The 18,907-nt window shown below is 41.9% G+C and overlaps 1 protein-coding gene across 5 annotated transcripts in view; it reads left to right on the forward strand.

The window, feature by feature from the left end:
- MEF2D (myocyte enhancer factor 2D) overlaps positions 1 to 18,907 on the forward strand; it is a 449,440-nt gene that overhangs the window by 404,456 nt on the left and 26,077 nt on the right. For 2 of the 5 annotated variants that reach the window (XM_078671228.1, XM_078671229.1), the window contains 3 exons: positions 7,515 to 7,705; positions 9,587 to 9,607; positions 14,753 to 14,851. In XM_078671228.1, coding sequence (XP_078527354.1) covers positions 7,515 to 7,705; positions 9,587 to 9,607; positions 14,753 to 14,851 — 311 coding nt within the window. The remainder of the gene's footprint in view (positions 1 to 7,514; positions 7,706 to 9,586; positions 9,608 to 14,752; positions 14,852 to 18,907) is intronic. The other 3 variants (XM_078671231.1, XM_078671230.1, XM_078671232.1) reach the window with 3 other exon arrangements.

The raw sequence follows: 18,907 nt of genomic DNA on the forward strand, positions 1-18,907 counted from the left end.
AGCACATTAGAACCCTGGGTAAAAAAGGGTTCTTTCTTAAATTCACATGAGTTCCATTAGGGTACAAACTTTTTTTGTGTTTAGGTGAGCAATTCTTGGTTTTACATTAATACTTTCCTTTTGAAAAGTTTGATAACGCCGTATCTCTTCAACTCAGCATCTTTTAGAGTGTGTCACTGTTACCCAGCTGTAAAGTTTGTCACCCTTCTTTGACTCATCTACGCTCTCCAGACAAGCCAGAGACTTTCAGTGGGTTCGCCTGCCCTAAGAACTCGCCTCACCCGCTAAATGTTGTTTATCTAGGTTGATGTCAGTAACTTCCCCCTCCACAACCACTCACTGTCCATTGAGACTCAAGATTGTGAGGGAAGGCAAGGTCTTCTGCAAGTGGACGATGTGCTCCAAGAAGAGGTGCAGGTGCATAACGAAGGAGTTTAGAATGATCTATGCTACTCTCGACGTGCCATTCTGCTCTTCAACTCTTGCGAGGCCTTCCCGGCGCGCCTGTCTAAGTCCATTCTATTAAGACAGATGCTTAACATCCCTGGATTTGTACATTTGTTAAACTATTACTATTTTTTATTATAAAAGTGGGGCACCATAATGCCCATCTACCGCACAAATATTCCATGATTTTCAAATTCTGGGGACCTCATTGACTAAGCGCCACTTAGTGTAAAGTTGCCAGCCTTTCATCTGAGATCTGAACACTTTCAGATCCTGGTCACTAACGGAGAGTTGTATGGGAAATGATGTTGGAGATGCCAGACATGTATCACAGCTAGTGTGTCATGGGCCTTAGTGCAAGGAAGGAGAGGGGCCTCTTGTCAGCTGTTTAAGAAGTGATACACAGCAATATTCAGGGTCCCCTGGCCCCTCTGAACCCTGGTGCCACTGCACCTGCCGTACAATTGGAGGCCATGCCCTCTCCAGAGCGGTGTTGCACCCCATGGAAGCGGATATTTGTGGAGTAATAAACCCGCAGGATCCGAGAAGGTGAATTGTGTTTAGCTCCCGCCATGGAGAAGAGGAGGAATGCTTGATGTTTGGAGATTATAATTAGGGCTTCCTTTTTTGTGGTATTTATATATGAACTTTTCCTTCTGTGTTTATCCATATTTATTTTTTGACCATCTTATTGGTATTTATCCATTTTTATTTTGTGTTTTGAGAATAAATCCAGTCATAAAAAGGTATATTTCAACATTTATTTAACTGATAAACATGATCTCATACTTTGATGCTTGCAGCATTTTCGAAAATTAGGTAGTCAAATATAGCAAAATACTACAGCTGCAAGTAAATATTGGCATTATACTACAAACATATGTTGACAAATGCCTATATTTTAGGACATTTCAGCCTGCTTTTTTAATTCTCCCGCTCATGTCTCTCGGCTCAGCTTTTATCCAGGAATTCTCAAAAGACAGCATGGAGAGTCACTCACAGGAAGGACAATTTTCAGTATTATTCAGCTTTTAAAAATAAATTTAGACTGGCATCACATTGTTTTCTGTCTGTATTTATCTCTAAAAATCTGTAAAAATGGAAAACGGAGCCTTAATTATAATGAATAATATGCGAAAACATTCAATACCTGCTCCAAAATCTACACATAAATGTCCTTATTCCAGTCTCGTTGTGATATCCCCTGTAAAAATAAATTGCTGTCACTATCCTACTGTAGCCATTTATTGCTCCTGACTTCTAATGTTGTCATCCATACTACAAGTGGCAGCAAAAAGTTGGAAGTGGGTCTAAACACAATACCAAAACATAATGAAAAATTAATAAAAAGGGACTGTCTAGTATCTTATTTGAGAGTTCCTTGTGTGCGGGCCATCATCGTTAGCTGATAAAACTTTTTTACTACATTGTGGCGTGCTGGAGATCAGGGCAGGAAAGCGTTTGTCCATTCACTCAGTTCAGTGAGACAATCAAAGAACCCTTATTCTCAGCCACGGCCCATGCAGGTAAGAGCAGTGGCTGGTTCAACAGACGAGGAGGAGGGGAAAATAGTTATTTATTTAATTTTCCCGTGTTTTCTGTCTAAATCCCCCCCACCCCCACCACCACCACTTGGCCCCACCGCCCTTACCCACTTGGGCCGCGACTGTTTATTCAGCCATCAAAGACCATAAAAGCACATCGGCCCAGTTATTGTTTAATGGCCACCCGACAAATAACATGATCCATACCAGAGACCGCTCACTGCTCCATGTGCATATGCTTATTGTCCCTTCATGGGTTTCCATCTTCTTTAGGCGTGCTTGCCACTGTTGTGATGCTGCATAACAAGACACTTCATTTATGTGTAGTGCCCGGCGAGAGCCTGCGCAGTGCAATTACCTCGACATAAAAGCTCTCTGCATCAAGGTGATCGGCCGCTTATGTCCTCCTACACTCTGAATACACGCAGCGCTCGAGCCTGGAGAGCAACGGAAGCGCGAGGCCACTGCAGCTTTAGATCTTATTAATAATGCACTTAGCTCTCTCTGCACTGAAACCAGAGACAGGCAAAATAGCCCAGCTTGGCCGAGTCAGGCGCTGGTTGAAAAGCCTCGCCATTGACAGCATTGGCTTAGTAGGATAATTCTTTACTAAAGCTGTATGTTCTGAGTGGAATCTAGCCACCCTTCTCCCAAATGCCCCCTTTTCCTTTACAATGAAAATTTACAAGAAGAAGGCGAAGTTATTGGATATGGTGATTAGAAGGACTCATGTGCTGTGATTTCTGGGCTTCCATATCGTAACAGTAAATATTGCTTCGCTAGTCCTACTGAACTGTCTGACCAAGATGATAAAGTGTACCACTTCTTCTCCACCTTATCGCCTTTTGTTTTTTAGGTTTCTCTGATTCTACCATGTTAAACATCAAATGTTCGGTAGTAGTTATTCCTTTTAAAAATCAAACTTTCGTTTTTATCGACAGTGTCTTAGATTTTTTAATCCATTGTTTTTTTTTGGGGGGGGGGGTTTATAGCGCGCACAGCTACTCAAAGAGTGTCCCGGTGCAACCCCAAGTCAGCAGGAAGAGGGAAAGATGAGTGGTAAAACAAAAGCACAGAACCAACTCAGTTGAAAAGGAAGGTTTTTAGTTTCTTCCTAAATTAGGTAGAGTTCTGTAAACTGCGCAAGTCAAAATTATTGAATCATATTTAATTTCTGAGTAATTTTTTGCCTCGTATGGTTTTACCTGACAGACCAAGACCTGTAAAGGGTGGTGACGATTTGGCTGAGGATTGCTTTTTTAGTTATATTATCACTTAGATTGTTTAAGATAAAAAGACAGATTGTTCCTGATATCATAGAAGTTTAGTTAGAGAAAATGGATAATGTATTTTATTTCCATTCCATGCTTCAGCGAAAAAAACACCTATTTTCCTAATCAAAACCGATGGTAGACATACGGTTGTGAGGTAGTTCTTGACTTTCAAAGGGGCAGCCTCGATTTCACCAATCTTTTCAATAGCTAATAAAACGCACTCAAACCAGTCACTAGATATTTGAGGTTAAATACGTTTTAATTTATAAGACACTTAATTCTATGAAATCCTTAATCATCTTTGTCCCTAACTTTATCATATGATAACCCTAAGTCACAAAGGCCTTTATTACGATGTTGGGCGGACACCGCAAGACACCGTTGCGGAAAAGGAACCGCCCAACCATGGGTCAGCCGTTCCGCACTCCCAATTAGGATGCGCCCTCACATAGTGCGGTCGAAAACCTCAATTTTTCAAGGGGACCTTGTGCAGTGGGCTGAAAACGGCTGCAGCACAAGTTTGTAAACATCCCTGCACTGTGTGGCAGGCACCTCACAATGCCTGCCACATGGTGCATGAGTGTTGAGGGGGTCACCATAGTTGCCCTTCATGGCAGTATGTGGAGGGCCAGGGGCGAAGGAGACCCTGCTAGAGGCCCCCAATGTCACTTTCCAACAGCCTTTCCATGTCGGAAAGGCTGATATGGAGTGGCTGTCGTAAACTGACATCATAATCCCGACGGTGGATATGCCGTTCTTAAGGGATTATGCTGCCTTTCCGACTTACCGACAGGCTCCTTGACTTAAACGGAACCAAGTCATATTCCCCCGCAGGTTTAAACTGCGACCACCGTCCTCTTAATACAGCGGTCGGACTTTAAACCTACCATGTTGGGTGGAAAGCCTCGGCCCTGAGGTCGGCCCCAAAGAATTTTGACTAAGACCACACTGTGTGGATAAGCAAAACATTCAGTAATTAGAACCTCTGGCCTCATAATTCTGGAACTTACGACTTGCATTTCCTCCCAGACATAGTTGTAATGGAATCTTAAACCAATCGTCTTGTACGCAAAGAAAACCGTTTGATAATGTGTTGCCCAGTTGGTGCCATAAATTGTTTCCTCATCAACCAGACAATCACTCTTTTTTGATTTTTCCCCCAATTGGTATAATCTGTTTGATTCTGACTGTGTACTTACTGAGTTAAGTAGACATCCTTTCCTTGAAATTTGTCTGAGCCGTAGCTAGTAATGCTTTAGCTGAGTCGGCGCCCATCAGTAGCATACTCGTTGTATTCCACTGCTTGCTCCAGTATTAGTCGGAATACTGTCAGAACTCACACATTCAGATAATCAGAATATCTTCCATGCATTGGTTGTGCTTGACCAGCAGTTTCATCTGCACAGATGACTTTGAATGTGCAACTTCACTCCACTTTTAAGTCCTCAAGCACATTGATATGATATGTATGTGCTGACAGGCGCCAAGGCAGAACTTTCCATGTTTCACTTTGTATGAATCGTTGAGTAATTCTAGGTTAAAATTCACAACGTCGTTTGTTTCTTACCAAGTAATACTGTTGGGAGGGAGAGGTGGAAGCAAGATTCAGCCTGGATTGAGGCGACTTTTACAGCTTATAGAAAGCACAAGACTCTTGGCTTAAGAGTCTGCAACCGACATCACTTGCCTGTTTTGCCTTACATTTCTCACACTGGACTTTTGTAGTGAATGCTTTTTTTATTGTGTTTGTGTACTGCACCAGTGGTACTCACAGTGTTTTTTGCAATGCTACACTTGCTGTTAAGTTTATTTTTTGGAAGTTTGCCATGATCGATCTTCAAGAAATGAAAATGTCTGCTTAATGTCATTTTTTTTTTCGCTGTTAACAAACCAGATGTTTATTCAGGAAGCGTAAAGCCCCACTCTATATGAAGTCAGACACCTTTTCTCCTTCACTTTTCAAATATATCTGGCTCCTGCTCCTGGCCTGGCCTCACGACCTCACCAACCTTCACCCAGAGCAGTCTGTACAGTCTGTGTCCCAGTGCTGCACCTGGCATTCTAGCTTTCTTTTTTATTCTTTATACAGCTTGTGTTGCAGAAGGAATGTTTTGCACTTTATTTTTCCTTCCGCCATTTTGCTTTTGCCTGACAGATGAAGCAAATTATTTTTCACTTGTCAGAAGAAGTATCAGGAACCCTTCAATGCCTAGCTAGTTCTGTGCTGCCTTATCATGTTACGGTGACATATCTTGGGGCGCTCATTCCAGTCAACACGCAGTGTCCCTTGTTGAAAAAAGTGAACTGGACCACATACCATGAGAAGAGTTTGGTGAACAAGGCTTCTAGCACAGCCCTGGCACTGTCCTGTCTACAGCAATCTCAGTGACAGAGGTACTTACTTATTGTATAGGTACGCCTTCACTGATCAAGAGAGGCAGAGGGGTCATTTCTATATGACTTACAAGTTCTCTTTGTTACTAATTTACAGTCCGTCACCGTCTAAGTCCTAGACAGACACTTTCCCGTTCAATCAAATTTTCCAAAGGCATCGGGTCCTATGCAGGAAATCAGAGGACACCCATGGAGAAGTGGGGAAGTTCTATCATTCATGGAAGAGAGCCAATTTATCTAAACGTAAAGGATTCACAGGGCTAATGTATAGACCGCCACCATGAGCAGCTTTGAATACATGTACAGTAAATGTTTACTAAATATAACAATAGACTGAGGCATACAATTTCAATATATTTTATTATAGACTAAATCTCTTTTAAAATCCTGATATAAAAAAAGACAATGAATAATTTACAGTGTAACATCAATTGAAAAAGACAGTGGACAAATGAGCATGAGTGGGTGACTGTAGGGATATTTTTACACTGTCTTTTCAATTGTTACATTGAAATTAATCATTGTATTTTGTATATTAGGATTTTGAAAAGTGATTTAGGGCCTGATTACAATGTCAGTTGGTGTTGCCTCCAACCGACATCGCCGCGGATGCAGAACCGACCGACCGTCGGTCAGCGGTCCTGACTCTGCAATTACGATGCAACTGCACATGGTGCGGTCGCAAGCTCCCGTAGAGAAATGGGAGTTTTTGTTAATCCCTAAACCGCGTGGCAGGCATCTCACATCCTTGTATGTGAATAGACCTGCACACCTAATGACTGCTTCAAAATTGAAATTTATGGTTATGGATCAAATAAGGTTGTGTTCTGTTTCTGGTTGCTACTGCGTTGTGAGGTATAGCCCGAACTCCTGTGTAAAACTTGTAGGTGCGAGGACCCGGAAACATCCGAGCCTATGCAGTGCACAGCTGAGTCCCTAAGGTTTCATATATTTTTTTCTAGTTTCCTACATTTCTCATGGATACAATAAAATATTTACACCAATTTTTTTAAAATCCGTTGTTTCTTATTTCAATGTTATATGATTATGTTGAAAACAACAATCAATGTTGAATAACAAAACATTAAATCAAGTAGATTTATGCCATGAACATGCCTGCCATGCAGTGCGGGGATTAACAGGGGGCAACCGGAGGCCGCTGAGGCAAGGGGGCCCATAATGTCGTTTTCCGACAGTCTTTTCATGTCAGAAATCCCTACATGAAAAGCCTGTGGGTAACCAGCATCATAATCTCACCGGCAGAGACGCCGTCTTTAAGGTATTACATGCCGGTTCCAATTTGCCGACTGGCTCCTTGAGCCCGTCAGAAGCCAGCCGAAATGGCTGGCTGGTTTCAATTCCGACCTCCGTATTCATAATAAGGTGGTCAGGATTGAAACCGAATATGTCAGTCGGGAAGCCTCCAACTGACAACAAAATCAGGGCTTTAGTCTATAGTAAAATATATAGAAGTTTTATGCCTTAGTCTATTGACCCACATATTTAGTAAAAATAGACTGTACATGTATTCATAGCTGCTCAGGGTTGTTGTCTATACATTAGTGTTTTCCCTGCCCTGAGAACTGTTATTGTTTACAAGGATCCCTATTTTCACATTCAAGGACTGACAGGACTGCCAGTCTCCGGGATCCAATATTCTTCTTGCTAAAGTAGGACACTAATTATGAATTGGGGATTGGAGTGATGAAATGTACCAGTAAGTAATCTGGAAAAGAATTATCACTATTTAGATCGGATCTCATCAAGGTCTGCCTTTGTGTAGTTTAACTTTACATTAAAAATTATTTTTTATTTTTATAAATGATTGATTTGTATATGTCGCCTGTGTCTTTAGGAAATGGGTATATCAGCGCCAGGGCCTCCCCCGGCCTCATTCCAGTATCAAACGGCAACAGTATGGGTAAAGTCATCCCTGCCAAATCCCCTCCGCCACCATCACAGAGCAACCAGCTCGGGCCCAACAGCCGGAAACCAGACCTGCGCGTCATCACCTCACAGAGCGGGAAAGGGCTTATGCACCATTTGGTGAGTGAATGGAGTTTTGGTAACATATGTCAAATTAATTGAACAACGATATTCACGCTATTTTTGCAGTTATTGTAACCAGCATTGTCATTTTTTCCAAGCAAGCCTTTAATGGTAGCATACACCTCATAGAGTCACCGACGAACCTTGTGGTGTTATAAGCATAAACATACCTGGCGGGTCTATTAAACTAGACTCTGCTCAGCCTCTTTAGTGCCCTGTTGCATCATGTGTGAGGACCAAAACTAGGAAAATAATTTCTTCCCCGATGTCTTCTCAAAGAAGAAATCACCGCCACGAAAAAAAAAAAATAAGGTCATGAAAGCGAGGCCCCAATAGTCAGCTCCTTTTTTGGGGATTTAAGGTTCTTATAAATTCGCAACAACTTCTAATCCTCGTCCTTCCAGACGTGTTGACCATCAATTTCTGTAGACAAGCCTCCTTATTGGACAGTTAACGAATGCGGTGGAGAGTAGGATGAGATGTGTGAGTGAGGGGAGCAATCCTTAAAGCTCAGCAGAACCGACCATTTGTGATGGTTTCCTCAGGGTTTAATACTATTATTCTTCTTTACGTAAAAAAAAACCAACACATCATATTTTAATTGTACATGTAGTAATGATTAGGTGACAGGTGTTGTTATAGCAACATTTTACATAATGATGTTTAAGGTATGAATGTTTTTCGATGTACTTATCTATTTATTTCTCTTTCCTTTTAATGAAATGTATCTTTTTTTATTGTTGTGTATTTATGGTTTTATGTCTGAAACCGAAGAAAGTTTATTCGTATTGATTGGTTGACTGGAAAGGCATAGTAGTCAATATTTTCCTCGTTGCCATTACCTGCCTTTAGAAGAGAAATAATATAATATTTAATCTTGTTCTTCATAACCACTACTAAAAGTATTTGTTGGCGACAACTAGGCTTGAATTGGCACAGAGGCAATTGCTGGCACCTCAGTTAAAAGCTTTGTCGAGGAGGTCTTGGCAGCTGCTGGTTGTGATGTACTGTGCCTAAATCAGGACTTAAGTTTCCAAATGTTCAAAATAGCATCTTTCACGGCCGCTAAATTTAATGTTACATTTTATTCTAAATTGTGTATTTTTGAATTTTAAAATATTTTAGGGGATAAACGTCTAAAAAAAAAAGAAATATATACTTTATTGGGTTTTACATCAACTTTATAAAACAAAAACAGCAGTTTCTTCTATTGCCTTGCTAGGCTCAAGTTTCCCCCATCCTATCCCACATAGAATCAGTTGTTATCCCTCCCAAACGCCTTTAACTTCCCCCGTCAACCCCCATGAGTCACGCCCAGTAAGTGTAGAAGTGTTAGATCATTATGGAATGTCCACTACTGTCCTAGTGGGAAATGCATGTCTCATGAAAATAGAATTGTCTCCCACAGTACTTTGGTCTATAGTGCGCTTAGGCTACTTGGGCAACTTCGACGCATGCCCCTTTATGGGCTAAACGTCTTGTACTGGAATTGTGTAAATACTGTGTATGAATAGTTTTTTTTTCCCTATTTATATATAAAATCCCTCGTTTTCATACATACTTCTTATATAATCTTAATAGGTGTAATTGCCGGGCCTGTAGTCTTTTCTTGTGTTCAGTATTTAAGCAAAAGAAACAACTAACAGAACTTGACGGTCGTTCTTCATAGAAAGCATATAATTTTGTTGTCAAAATGTGACTTTTGTAGTGACAGCGGAATACTTGTATATAAGCAGCTTTGAGTGCCACGTGAAACTATTCATATTTTTTGAATGATTCTTTTTTGGGGTTTTCAAAGGCATACAGAGTGCTTTGAACTTACAGTAGTTTTGTATTAACCACCACATGGATTTTGTCTCTGCTTTATTTTGCTCTCAGACGGAGGAACACTTGGAACTGGTGAGTTTCAGCAAGTTGTGCTTCAATGTGTGGTGTGTTTAAAGTATTGCTGTGACGTGTTCAAACTAATGTCAAATCGCACCTTAACCTGCACTGTAGTTGTTTTAATCAACATCTGGGAGTTTTTAGAAGCGAGTTGCCGGTTACTATTGACACACATCCTGGGAGTTTTTAGAAGCGGTTACTATTGACACAAAGAGATGTGCTTGGTTCCTTCTTCAGAAAGTCATATCTTCGTAAATCCTGGACTAACATTGTATGTCCCTGACAAAAATATAGTTGTATGCAATGCAAAATCCTCCCCCTCCATTCATAAACGTTCCTAAATTACATATTTTCTCATGATTATTATTTTTCATGATAAATATTGTGAGCCTAGCTAACCCATTGAAGCAAGGAGTGACTTATTTCTTACCCTTACGAGACAAGCAAACACTAATATAGAGTTGTACATTCAATTCATGCATTTCATGTAAAGAATTCCAAGCCTTTTGAGTGAGATCAGAAGGGGGGTTTTGAAGGGCAGTGCAAACACTGGGCTGTATAGATTTTTTTTAAAATAAACAAAACGAATCTAAAATGAAAAATAATATGCAGTAAGTAAGGGAGCTAGAATATCTAAGATATGTGCAGATACTGCCCAAGGAGTTAATAATGAAAGAGGCTGCCATTGTTACCTTTTATTTTCCCTGAGTTGCATGTTTGGCATTTCATATATTGCTGCGATGTTAATGTACCTCCTAAAAGCATCAGTATACCAGGTACCCTGGCACACTGCTTTTGGTTTTCAGAAGCAATTGTGAAGTGCATGTGGAAGGTTCAGTCCATGCCACAATCCTTTTGCTCCTAGACATTAGTGCCCACCATGGGGCAACTGACCCACAATACCAAGACACCTGCCCCAAAGACTCACTCTTTCTTGCTATTCACTCCTCTCTGTTTATCTCTCATAATATCTGCGGGAGCAATAGGAACAGCCTGCTTTCAGTCACTGCTTGAGGTCAAAGAACATAGTGGCCGGCGGACCACAGCTTTTGTGCGGGGCGCAGTGGTTTCATAGGCCAAACTGTCTGCTTAGTGGATACCTTTCCATTTTGGAGTCAAAGTGCAGAGCTCGAGCGGGGTAGATGACTGTTCTGTCCGCAGTAGGCAGGATATATCACCCCATTGCTGTACCACTTTGTGTGGTTTGTGAAGGCCCCCAGTGGGCTAGTCGTATGCCTGACACATGCATGGACCGTTCAACTGAATGGCAGACAGCTGGGCGAAAAGAAGCTAAGGGTTGTTTTAACATTAATAGTGAGTGGTCGACTAGCCCATTTCCAGTCTTTCGCTCAGAACTTAGTTGTTCTTAAATCTTTGTAGACAAAAAGTCTCCCACTGCCATTTAGTACTAACTACCTACCAAAATAGAATCAGTTGGTGTGTGTGCATGTTCTCTTTAGAAAATAAAATGTCCGTTCCCTTCAGATATAAGCGATTTTAACATGATTATTTGGCATCATTGTGTTATATTTGTGTGTCTGCATTTTGTCCTGTAAACAAGAATTTCAGTGGCAATCTCAGCTCTCTGTAGTACTGTACCTACAAGAAGCTCTTACGTTTCTTATTTGAAAGCAGTAACATTCCATTCCACAGTTCATCCCAACCCTGTTTGTGGTTGTTCTGCATTTCTTTTAGGATGTCTCTTTTTTTGGGGGGGAGGAAAATGTCTATAACTGCATTCCGTACACCATCTGCAAGTTTTTTTTTAAAAAGGGGAAGCCTTTTCTTGGTGTGGTTGCCCGGCAAGGTTTGTTTTTTCACCATGAAAACTATTTTTAACAATTTTGAATAAGATCAGAATGTCAGCACTGTTCTGTCTGGCTGCTGTAAATGGAAGGTCAAGTCAAGAAACCCAAAATACGGTTGTGTCCCCTGTGGCATGTTGTAGATGGTTGTGGTTCTACTCTACTGCCAGAGTCTGTGAACATACAGAGGAAAAGCACCGCCAGGGAACTCTGAGGAGCTGGTTGTCTGCTGCCCTGAGAGCCTACAGGGGCATGTGTGACTGCATCGCTTGTGCAGTATTTCTAAGGAGAATTCAACACATTTACCTCTCTAGACCCTGTATGTTCCTCTGCCCAAGTACACACCTAGTTTGGTACATATGTCTCTTCACCTTTTCCTATCCAAAAGCTGCGTCAATCCTCTGCACGTATGTAAAGTGCCTTGATGGCAAATAGCTGAATTGGTAAAAGGGACACAGTCTGAATTAATCGAAAGCATCTAAAATTTCAAAGAAACTAAAATACCACTTCTCAGGATAGGCCTGAGCGGAAGGTGTTAAGACTTTGCTTCAAAAGGCCTGTGCTTTGGAAATAAAGTATGGTCTGACTAAGGAAAAGGGAGTAATCTGTCTAACTCAAAAGAAAGGTCAAATATGAGGAAAGGACATCCCATTATTTTCTTTAGAATAGATTTAGCGGAAAGAAAACCTTTATTCTAATGGGATTTGGCCAGTGTTTGAAACTCATCCTGCCTTTATAACTAATGCACCAGGATCCTGTGTTAAGTGGGTGGATTTAGGCTGTGGGCGTGCACCCACAGCACTTGACTGCCACAGCCATGCGCGGCTAGTGACATTTGAAAGTGGTAGGGCGAAACAAGCAAAGCAGGTCTCGGGGCTCACGGACAGATAACAGGAATAGCTTAATAATAGTCTGTGGCCACTTTCAAAAGTCACTAGCCGCTCCTGAGCACAACATTAAACGCATATGCACTGCCAAACTCCACATAAAGTCTTTAAAGCTCAAGCCAACATTACATCGAATGCCCCTGTAAATAGGGACAACCTGAATCACTTCACCGACAAAGCACGGGAAAACCGACACAATAGCACTAACACAACACACGAAAACCGCAAATTAGATGGACCCAGACCCCGTAAATACTTAAGATTCGGACAGGCAGAGCTTGGTAAAAAAGAGACTCCAAATTACACAAGACACTCTTGATGTTCAGGGGAAAGGTGATAAAAGAATGTGGAAACTCTGGCCCATCTCAGGTACCCGTGCAGGCACCCACCAGGCACCGCTAAACACTTATCTGCATATGCACAGAGTGGGCGTGTGTCCACGGGGTTTCCGCTTTTTAAAGGGCTTTCACAGACTGATGTCACAACTGGTCTCTGGTGGATTCACTTAACTGTAAACATTTGACGTCTTTCCTTTGCTAAGTGGCTAAATCCTAATATGATCTGGCCTTAATAAATAAAGTCAGCTTACCTGGGGAGAGCACAGCGTGCAGGGGGCATTCTTCATTTCTCTAGTCCATCTCGTTCTCCGGACTGTGGTAGTCCCACGTCTCTCAAGCACAGTGACACCATCATGCATAACGATTAGTGTCTGTAGTAATTACAAGTTTGTTTTACTGCGTGGATAGTGAAGTAAAGCGCCAGTGAATCTAACCAATCCTGGAGCTGCTGTTCTGCCATTTTCGTCATGAGAGTAGCGCCGTGATTGGTGGGAGCATGGTATTTCAGTGCTCCTTTTTAAACTAGGAGCCTGTGCCTGCAGTCTGTCCCGGCTCTTATACAGCTAATATTGGTGCGGGCTGAAATGTGCTTGTCAAGCTGGCCATCGCAAGACAGCCAGCCAATCTGACATGCGCACTTTTAGGCAAATCAATGCTGCAGACAATCAGCAGCAGGAATGGCCTCACCGCGTGACGATACAGAGTGCACTTGTAAAATGGTCATATGACTTGTGTCCATTGACCATTTTATCATAATTTTACGTTTTCTGCAGCTGCGGTGCCTGCAGCAGATGGGGCGGCGCTCCACCGCCCTAAAGGAGGAACCACCACTAACCACAGCAGTTGGCAATGTGGTCGCAGCAAAGAGCATATATTTCTACTCCAAAGACAGCAGTTTGCAAAAGACCAGAGAGTGGCCTTGAAACTCGTATACTTTCAGAGAACATGTAGAAATTGTAGCTCCCAGCTGCTCTTCTCTGGAGACGAGCCCTCGCTGATCGCATATGATAGCCTCAGTAGGTGGTCAGAATTTGAAACGCTCCTTAGACCGAACTACCAGTTGCCCTCCAGAAAGAAGTTTGCAGACTAGAGAGGTTGCCTGGGTGTGTGTGGCAGACGCTTAAACACAAGGGCCTTATTGTGGTTAATTCAGTATTTTGTATTTTGAAATACAGCCAATTCCTCTGCTGCCAGGGATCCTGCTCAGCTCACAATGGAGGCCCCAGGGCAGACAGTGCAGGCAGGCTTCTAAGCCAGAACTGATCCACTGTTGTCCTGCTACAAAGATGTGGCCAGAGGGCAGTTTGTCTCAGTTTACTTCAGTAAAATGGGAGGCCGCTGAAGCTGACATGTAGCCTTCCAAGCCCTTTATTCTGTGGGCGTTCAGCTTCGTTTATTGCTAAGATTTCTTGATGGGCTGCATGAGCTTCTTTCAGCTATGCCAAAAGAAGAGCCTAGTTTGTGATGGAATCGGGCCTGGTGTAGCAGCCAAAATAATGTTCAAATGGCAGATGCCTCCATGTTTACGGCCAGAGTCAGCATATTTTGTTGGCGGAAATATGCAAAACATTCTTCTACTTACAATTGATCACTATAATTTAGCAATTGGCGAAAACCTCAGAGAAATGCCAATCACACCGCCTTGCACAGAAATGGACGCCCTGACTTAGTAATGCGGTCCTCGCCATGGCGCCCTGAGACTATATATCGGTGTTAATCATTTAGTCTGGGTTCATTAGCTAGTTCATGAGAACACTGCCCTGCACATAACTTATAAGAACACATGTTTGCATTTTTCAAGTATGTTATGTTATGGTCTAGTGTTGTGTGACTGCCAAGAATCTCAAAACGTATGTGCCAGTGTGCTTTGAGGAGTAGCTAGCAGTTTGAGGAGCCTTTCCCTGTGCAACTTCTTGACTTTAACCCCTTGCATGCTTGATGTCAACGACCTTTCCCATTTGACCCTTGACATTGCACGCTTATAGGCTAAGCCTGCCCACTGACAGAGCTGGATGTGAACACAGTACCATTTACCTCGTACTGCTTGCTGTCTCATCGCGACGTGTCTCACTGTGTCATGAAGTTTCAATTCCTTTTCTAACGTCCAAGACGCTCTCTGACCCACTTCAGGGCCTTATTAGAGGGCAACTCAACGCCATGACCCCCGAGATGCTCTCCGATTGGACCCTGCAGCGTATCAAAGAGCAGATTGGAGAACAAAATCATGAAGTAAGTTGCCCTTTTTTTTCTTCTACGGCATGCATTTCATGGGGTTGATAACAATGTTTGGATGGGTTTTGTTAAGGAGAGCGTGGCAGCTCTTCCGCCAAGTGGCTTACCGTGATTGAGCAATTGTCAAAAAGCAAGCTGTCCTCTACATGGCATGCAGTGAAATCAAGACTCCCCCGGCTTTGCATTGAGTGTGTGGGGTTTTTGAGGGGGCAGGACTGTTTAAATATGTTGCAATAGTTCCCCTGTTGAACCGTCCCAGTAAGCTTTAAGTGGGGGAAGCAGGCGGAATGTCGCTTCCTCTTTACTTATGACTTGTTCAGTCCTAGAGATGATTTGTTAAAATAGTCAAAGTGTACCCTTCATTTATTGATAGTGACACATGTTGTTTTTTTAATACACATTTAAAAGACATGAAAAAGCAGCATTAGACATGATTAAAAGAAAGAAGTTAATTGCAGTATCATACTTTAAATGTATGTAGTGTTTTCCTTAGACCAGTGTGTGCTTGTAATATTGTGGTATATACGTGGCATTTGCTAGTGTTTCGCACATTTTGCTTGTGAGCTTCATATGTGTTTGAATGGTTGTGTGTTTGTAATTAGTTTGCTCGAGGCTCTGGTAGGTGGGCTGGGATCAACGTCGAAGGTAAAACCAAAGCAGGACTCTGGTGTCCTGTTCAAAATAACTTTTGTACAGAGGGCCACACGACAAATCCTATCCTCCTCTACCATCACACCCTAAGCAGTACCACTTGTGCCAGGACAAGGCCGGATCATAATCTGCTCCCTTGGTCTCCCCACTACTTACGTTGACGGCGGCCATTGAGGTGGGGCTGATAACACTGTCCGCCTTTAGGCGTAGAACAGAATGCACGATGGTATGGTTCCGTTAAAATCTGTGAGGAAACTCTAGCTATTCCGTTCCAACAGAAAACTGTACAAAACTTTATGTACTTCCATGTTTGCACAGAACCAGCAAATGTTGGGGTTCTGCAAAAGATCAGAAATTGACAAGCCGGAAGTCTTCCAGCACCTAAATTGTTTTGTTAAACACCATAGCAAGTCTTTGGAAATTAAGAAGTTTATAGTAATTTCGTGCCCTCTGAAGAAATTCATTTTATTTCACCTGGTACTTCCCATTGTGTTTTCATTTCACTGCCCTACTGATGTTCCCACTATACAATCCCTTGACTCTTGAACCATTTGGCATGCCAAAAAGGTACTTGAGTGTTTCTATAATACCGTGTTCTTCCTGTCTGTTAATCTTCTATCAGGGAATATCTATTGCAGACCTTTATTATTTTCCTAGCTGTCTTTTCTAGATTTGTATTGCTTTGCTAATGTCTCTCATGAGACTTGCCCTGTTTAGTCATTATTTCAACTTTCTCAATGGTCTCCTCTTTGAGTGTTACCCTTATTACAAGTCTCAGGTGTTCAGGGCATGGGCATAATAATCCACCCAGAAACTGTGGAATAAATGTATCCCATTGGCTGTACAGTGACCATGCCACCCTCTTCTGTGGAAACGGACTCAGTTGCTCAGTGTTTCAAATGTTCTGTTGTCTCTTTGTTTGAAAGCTGAAGATCATAACTACAGACCCCTACAGTTTCAAAGGGCCATTTGTAAGTATTGTTTTATCATCTTACAAGCATTTTATTGTCATGCAGCACCTTTCAAAATCTATGAGGAGTCATTTCTGGCTCAGGACAGGCCTTAATGACCCATTTGTGTCTTCTGTAGCCTTGGAGCGTTAGCATCACAACGCTATGGAGCTCTTGATTTGGTTAAATGGCTAAATAATAGATGATGTTTGCTACAGACGGGCATTTCCACTAGGGAAGGAACAAAGACGGTCAGTTTGAGAGAACAAGGCGGGTAACCTTGAGCTGTGAAAAGCCATTTGTTGATCCAACGTTGGCTAGAGAAGATTTGCCTGGTGTTCCACGTAGCCTTCTCGTATCCTGTGGAATGGACTCTTGAACATCTACTGGGAAGGAAATGGTAGACTTCTTTTTCTTTCCATTTTTAAATACTCTATTTCTGAATTCATACTCTTTTCCTAAACTATTCTCCATTCCCCTTGCATTTCCAGACGTGACGCTGTGTTTGCACTGAGGGGTGTACAGCGTCGTACTGCTCTGCCTTGTGACAGTTAGGCTGCAGCAGAACATTAGATATTTTGCACCTTCTGAGTCCGCCCACTATGAACCGATTGGTGTCATCAGAGAGTTGAGAGAGAAGCATATGGAATCAGAGCATTCAATTAGATGAGCAGGTTGTTGACGAGCTTATATTTATTTATCATGTATACCATATTGGGTAGCAGTGAGAAAGGGTTAGCGCCCATGCCTTATCTTGTGGTCCCAAATGTAGAGCAGCAGCAGGGAGGAGGCAGTTTTTTACAGACTTAGCAACAGAAAGTGCAATATTTGGGTGCTTAATAGGTTCACCTGAGATATAGTTGCCCTCTTTCTTGACCTGCGTGGATGTCACTAGCATAACCGCAGCATTGGTTACTGAAGACCAGCGCTCTCGTAGGCTTCGAGAATGCTCGATTCCAATTCTGCACATTTTTATATCACAAATGTAGCCTATTGGGAAATATTTATGGAAATGTGTGCATTTCCAGAAACATTTATAAGACACTGAACGTCTTTTTCTATGTTTGAAATATTCTGTTGACACAAGTTTGTCAGCCTGTACCAAGAGCCTAATCTCTTATTAATTGTTGATGCCCTAAAATTCTCTCAAGGTGAAACAAAATCAGAATGGCCAAAGCTGTGTTATCATATCGCTCAGTAACACTATAATCTAATAAAGTTTTCGGTTGCGTGGCCTGGCATGGTGTGTTTGTGAATAAAGATCCTCCAGACTGGTTGTTATTGAATTAGTTTGGTCTGTATATAAACTGGCCTAGAGTCTCGTGGATATTGGTTCATCCTCCGAGGTTATTTGCACCGTGCAGTGGCCACTGATGTTTCCTTGCAACACTCCTGAATATTATTGCATGTCTACATGCTGTGTTGTTGTTCTGTTGTAAACACGTGCATTCGTGCTATGTATTTGTATCAAATGTCATGTTTGTTTTTGTGCACATTATCCTTTTTTTGGTTTTTGGATTTTATCAGTACCCTTAGTCTTTTATGGTTAAGTCCATCGGTACCACAGCAGACCGGTTTGTTAAGTTTCAGAAGTTCTAAGGCATGCCTGTCATGTTTTCCTCGTCAAATGTGTGTTACAAATAATAAGACCAGTGCTGCGGCTGAGACTTTTTTTTTTTTTAAATATACTTGATTGGCATTTGGATATTGTCAATACATACAGTTGTTTGTATGTTCTAAGCTGGTTTCTGGCTTACACATCTTGTCTGTAACATTCTCTGGTATGCCATCGTCAATAACCCCTTAACAACAGAACTATCCCCCTCCCCCCTTGAGTTGCATGCTAATAGGTAGAGTGTGGTAAGTACATGATAATGGGTGGTTGTGTCCTAGGTCCCTAAGAATCGTGTGCTATCCCGCTGTACCCTCTAGTGTTGCAAAGCCGGTTGTCCCTTTTGCCTGCTGTCTGGGTCTGGTTCAGCTGCTCTCGGAGGCGGCTGGGACTTATACTATCATTTTATATTCTCTTCTTTCCCCTTTAGTTGTTGGTGTTCTTTTAATTTTTTATTGATCTTTCATTGTAGTTTTATATCCATTTTTTTTTTAATTATCATCTTTTATCGGGAAAGACTGCCCAATCTTTCCAGTCTGGAAGATCCCTTCCATTTGTCAATATTTGTTCATTAGTGAGCATTTGTTAAGATTCACATTTTGACAAATATGCTATTCATCACAGTTCTTTCTTTAAACTGTGAATCAACCATGCGGCACTTTATCCGATCTGCAAAGCCCCAAAAGAACTATTCTGGTCTCTATTCTGAAATAGTGAAAAATCAGGTTGAACTTTATGCTCACATCAGGGCAGACGGCCTGACATTCAGAAAGGAATCAGACCTTTAAGAGAAGGCACTAGAATAAGTGAATTGAGGCTTTCAGGAAGCACTATACCGCG

This window comes from Lissotriton helveticus, chromosome 12 (genome assembly GCF_964261635.1).
Source record: "Lissotriton helveticus chromosome 12, aLisHel1.1, whole genome shotgun sequence".
NCBI classification, from domain to species: domain Eukaryota; kingdom Metazoa; phylum Chordata; class Amphibia; order Caudata; family Salamandridae; genus Lissotriton; species Lissotriton helveticus.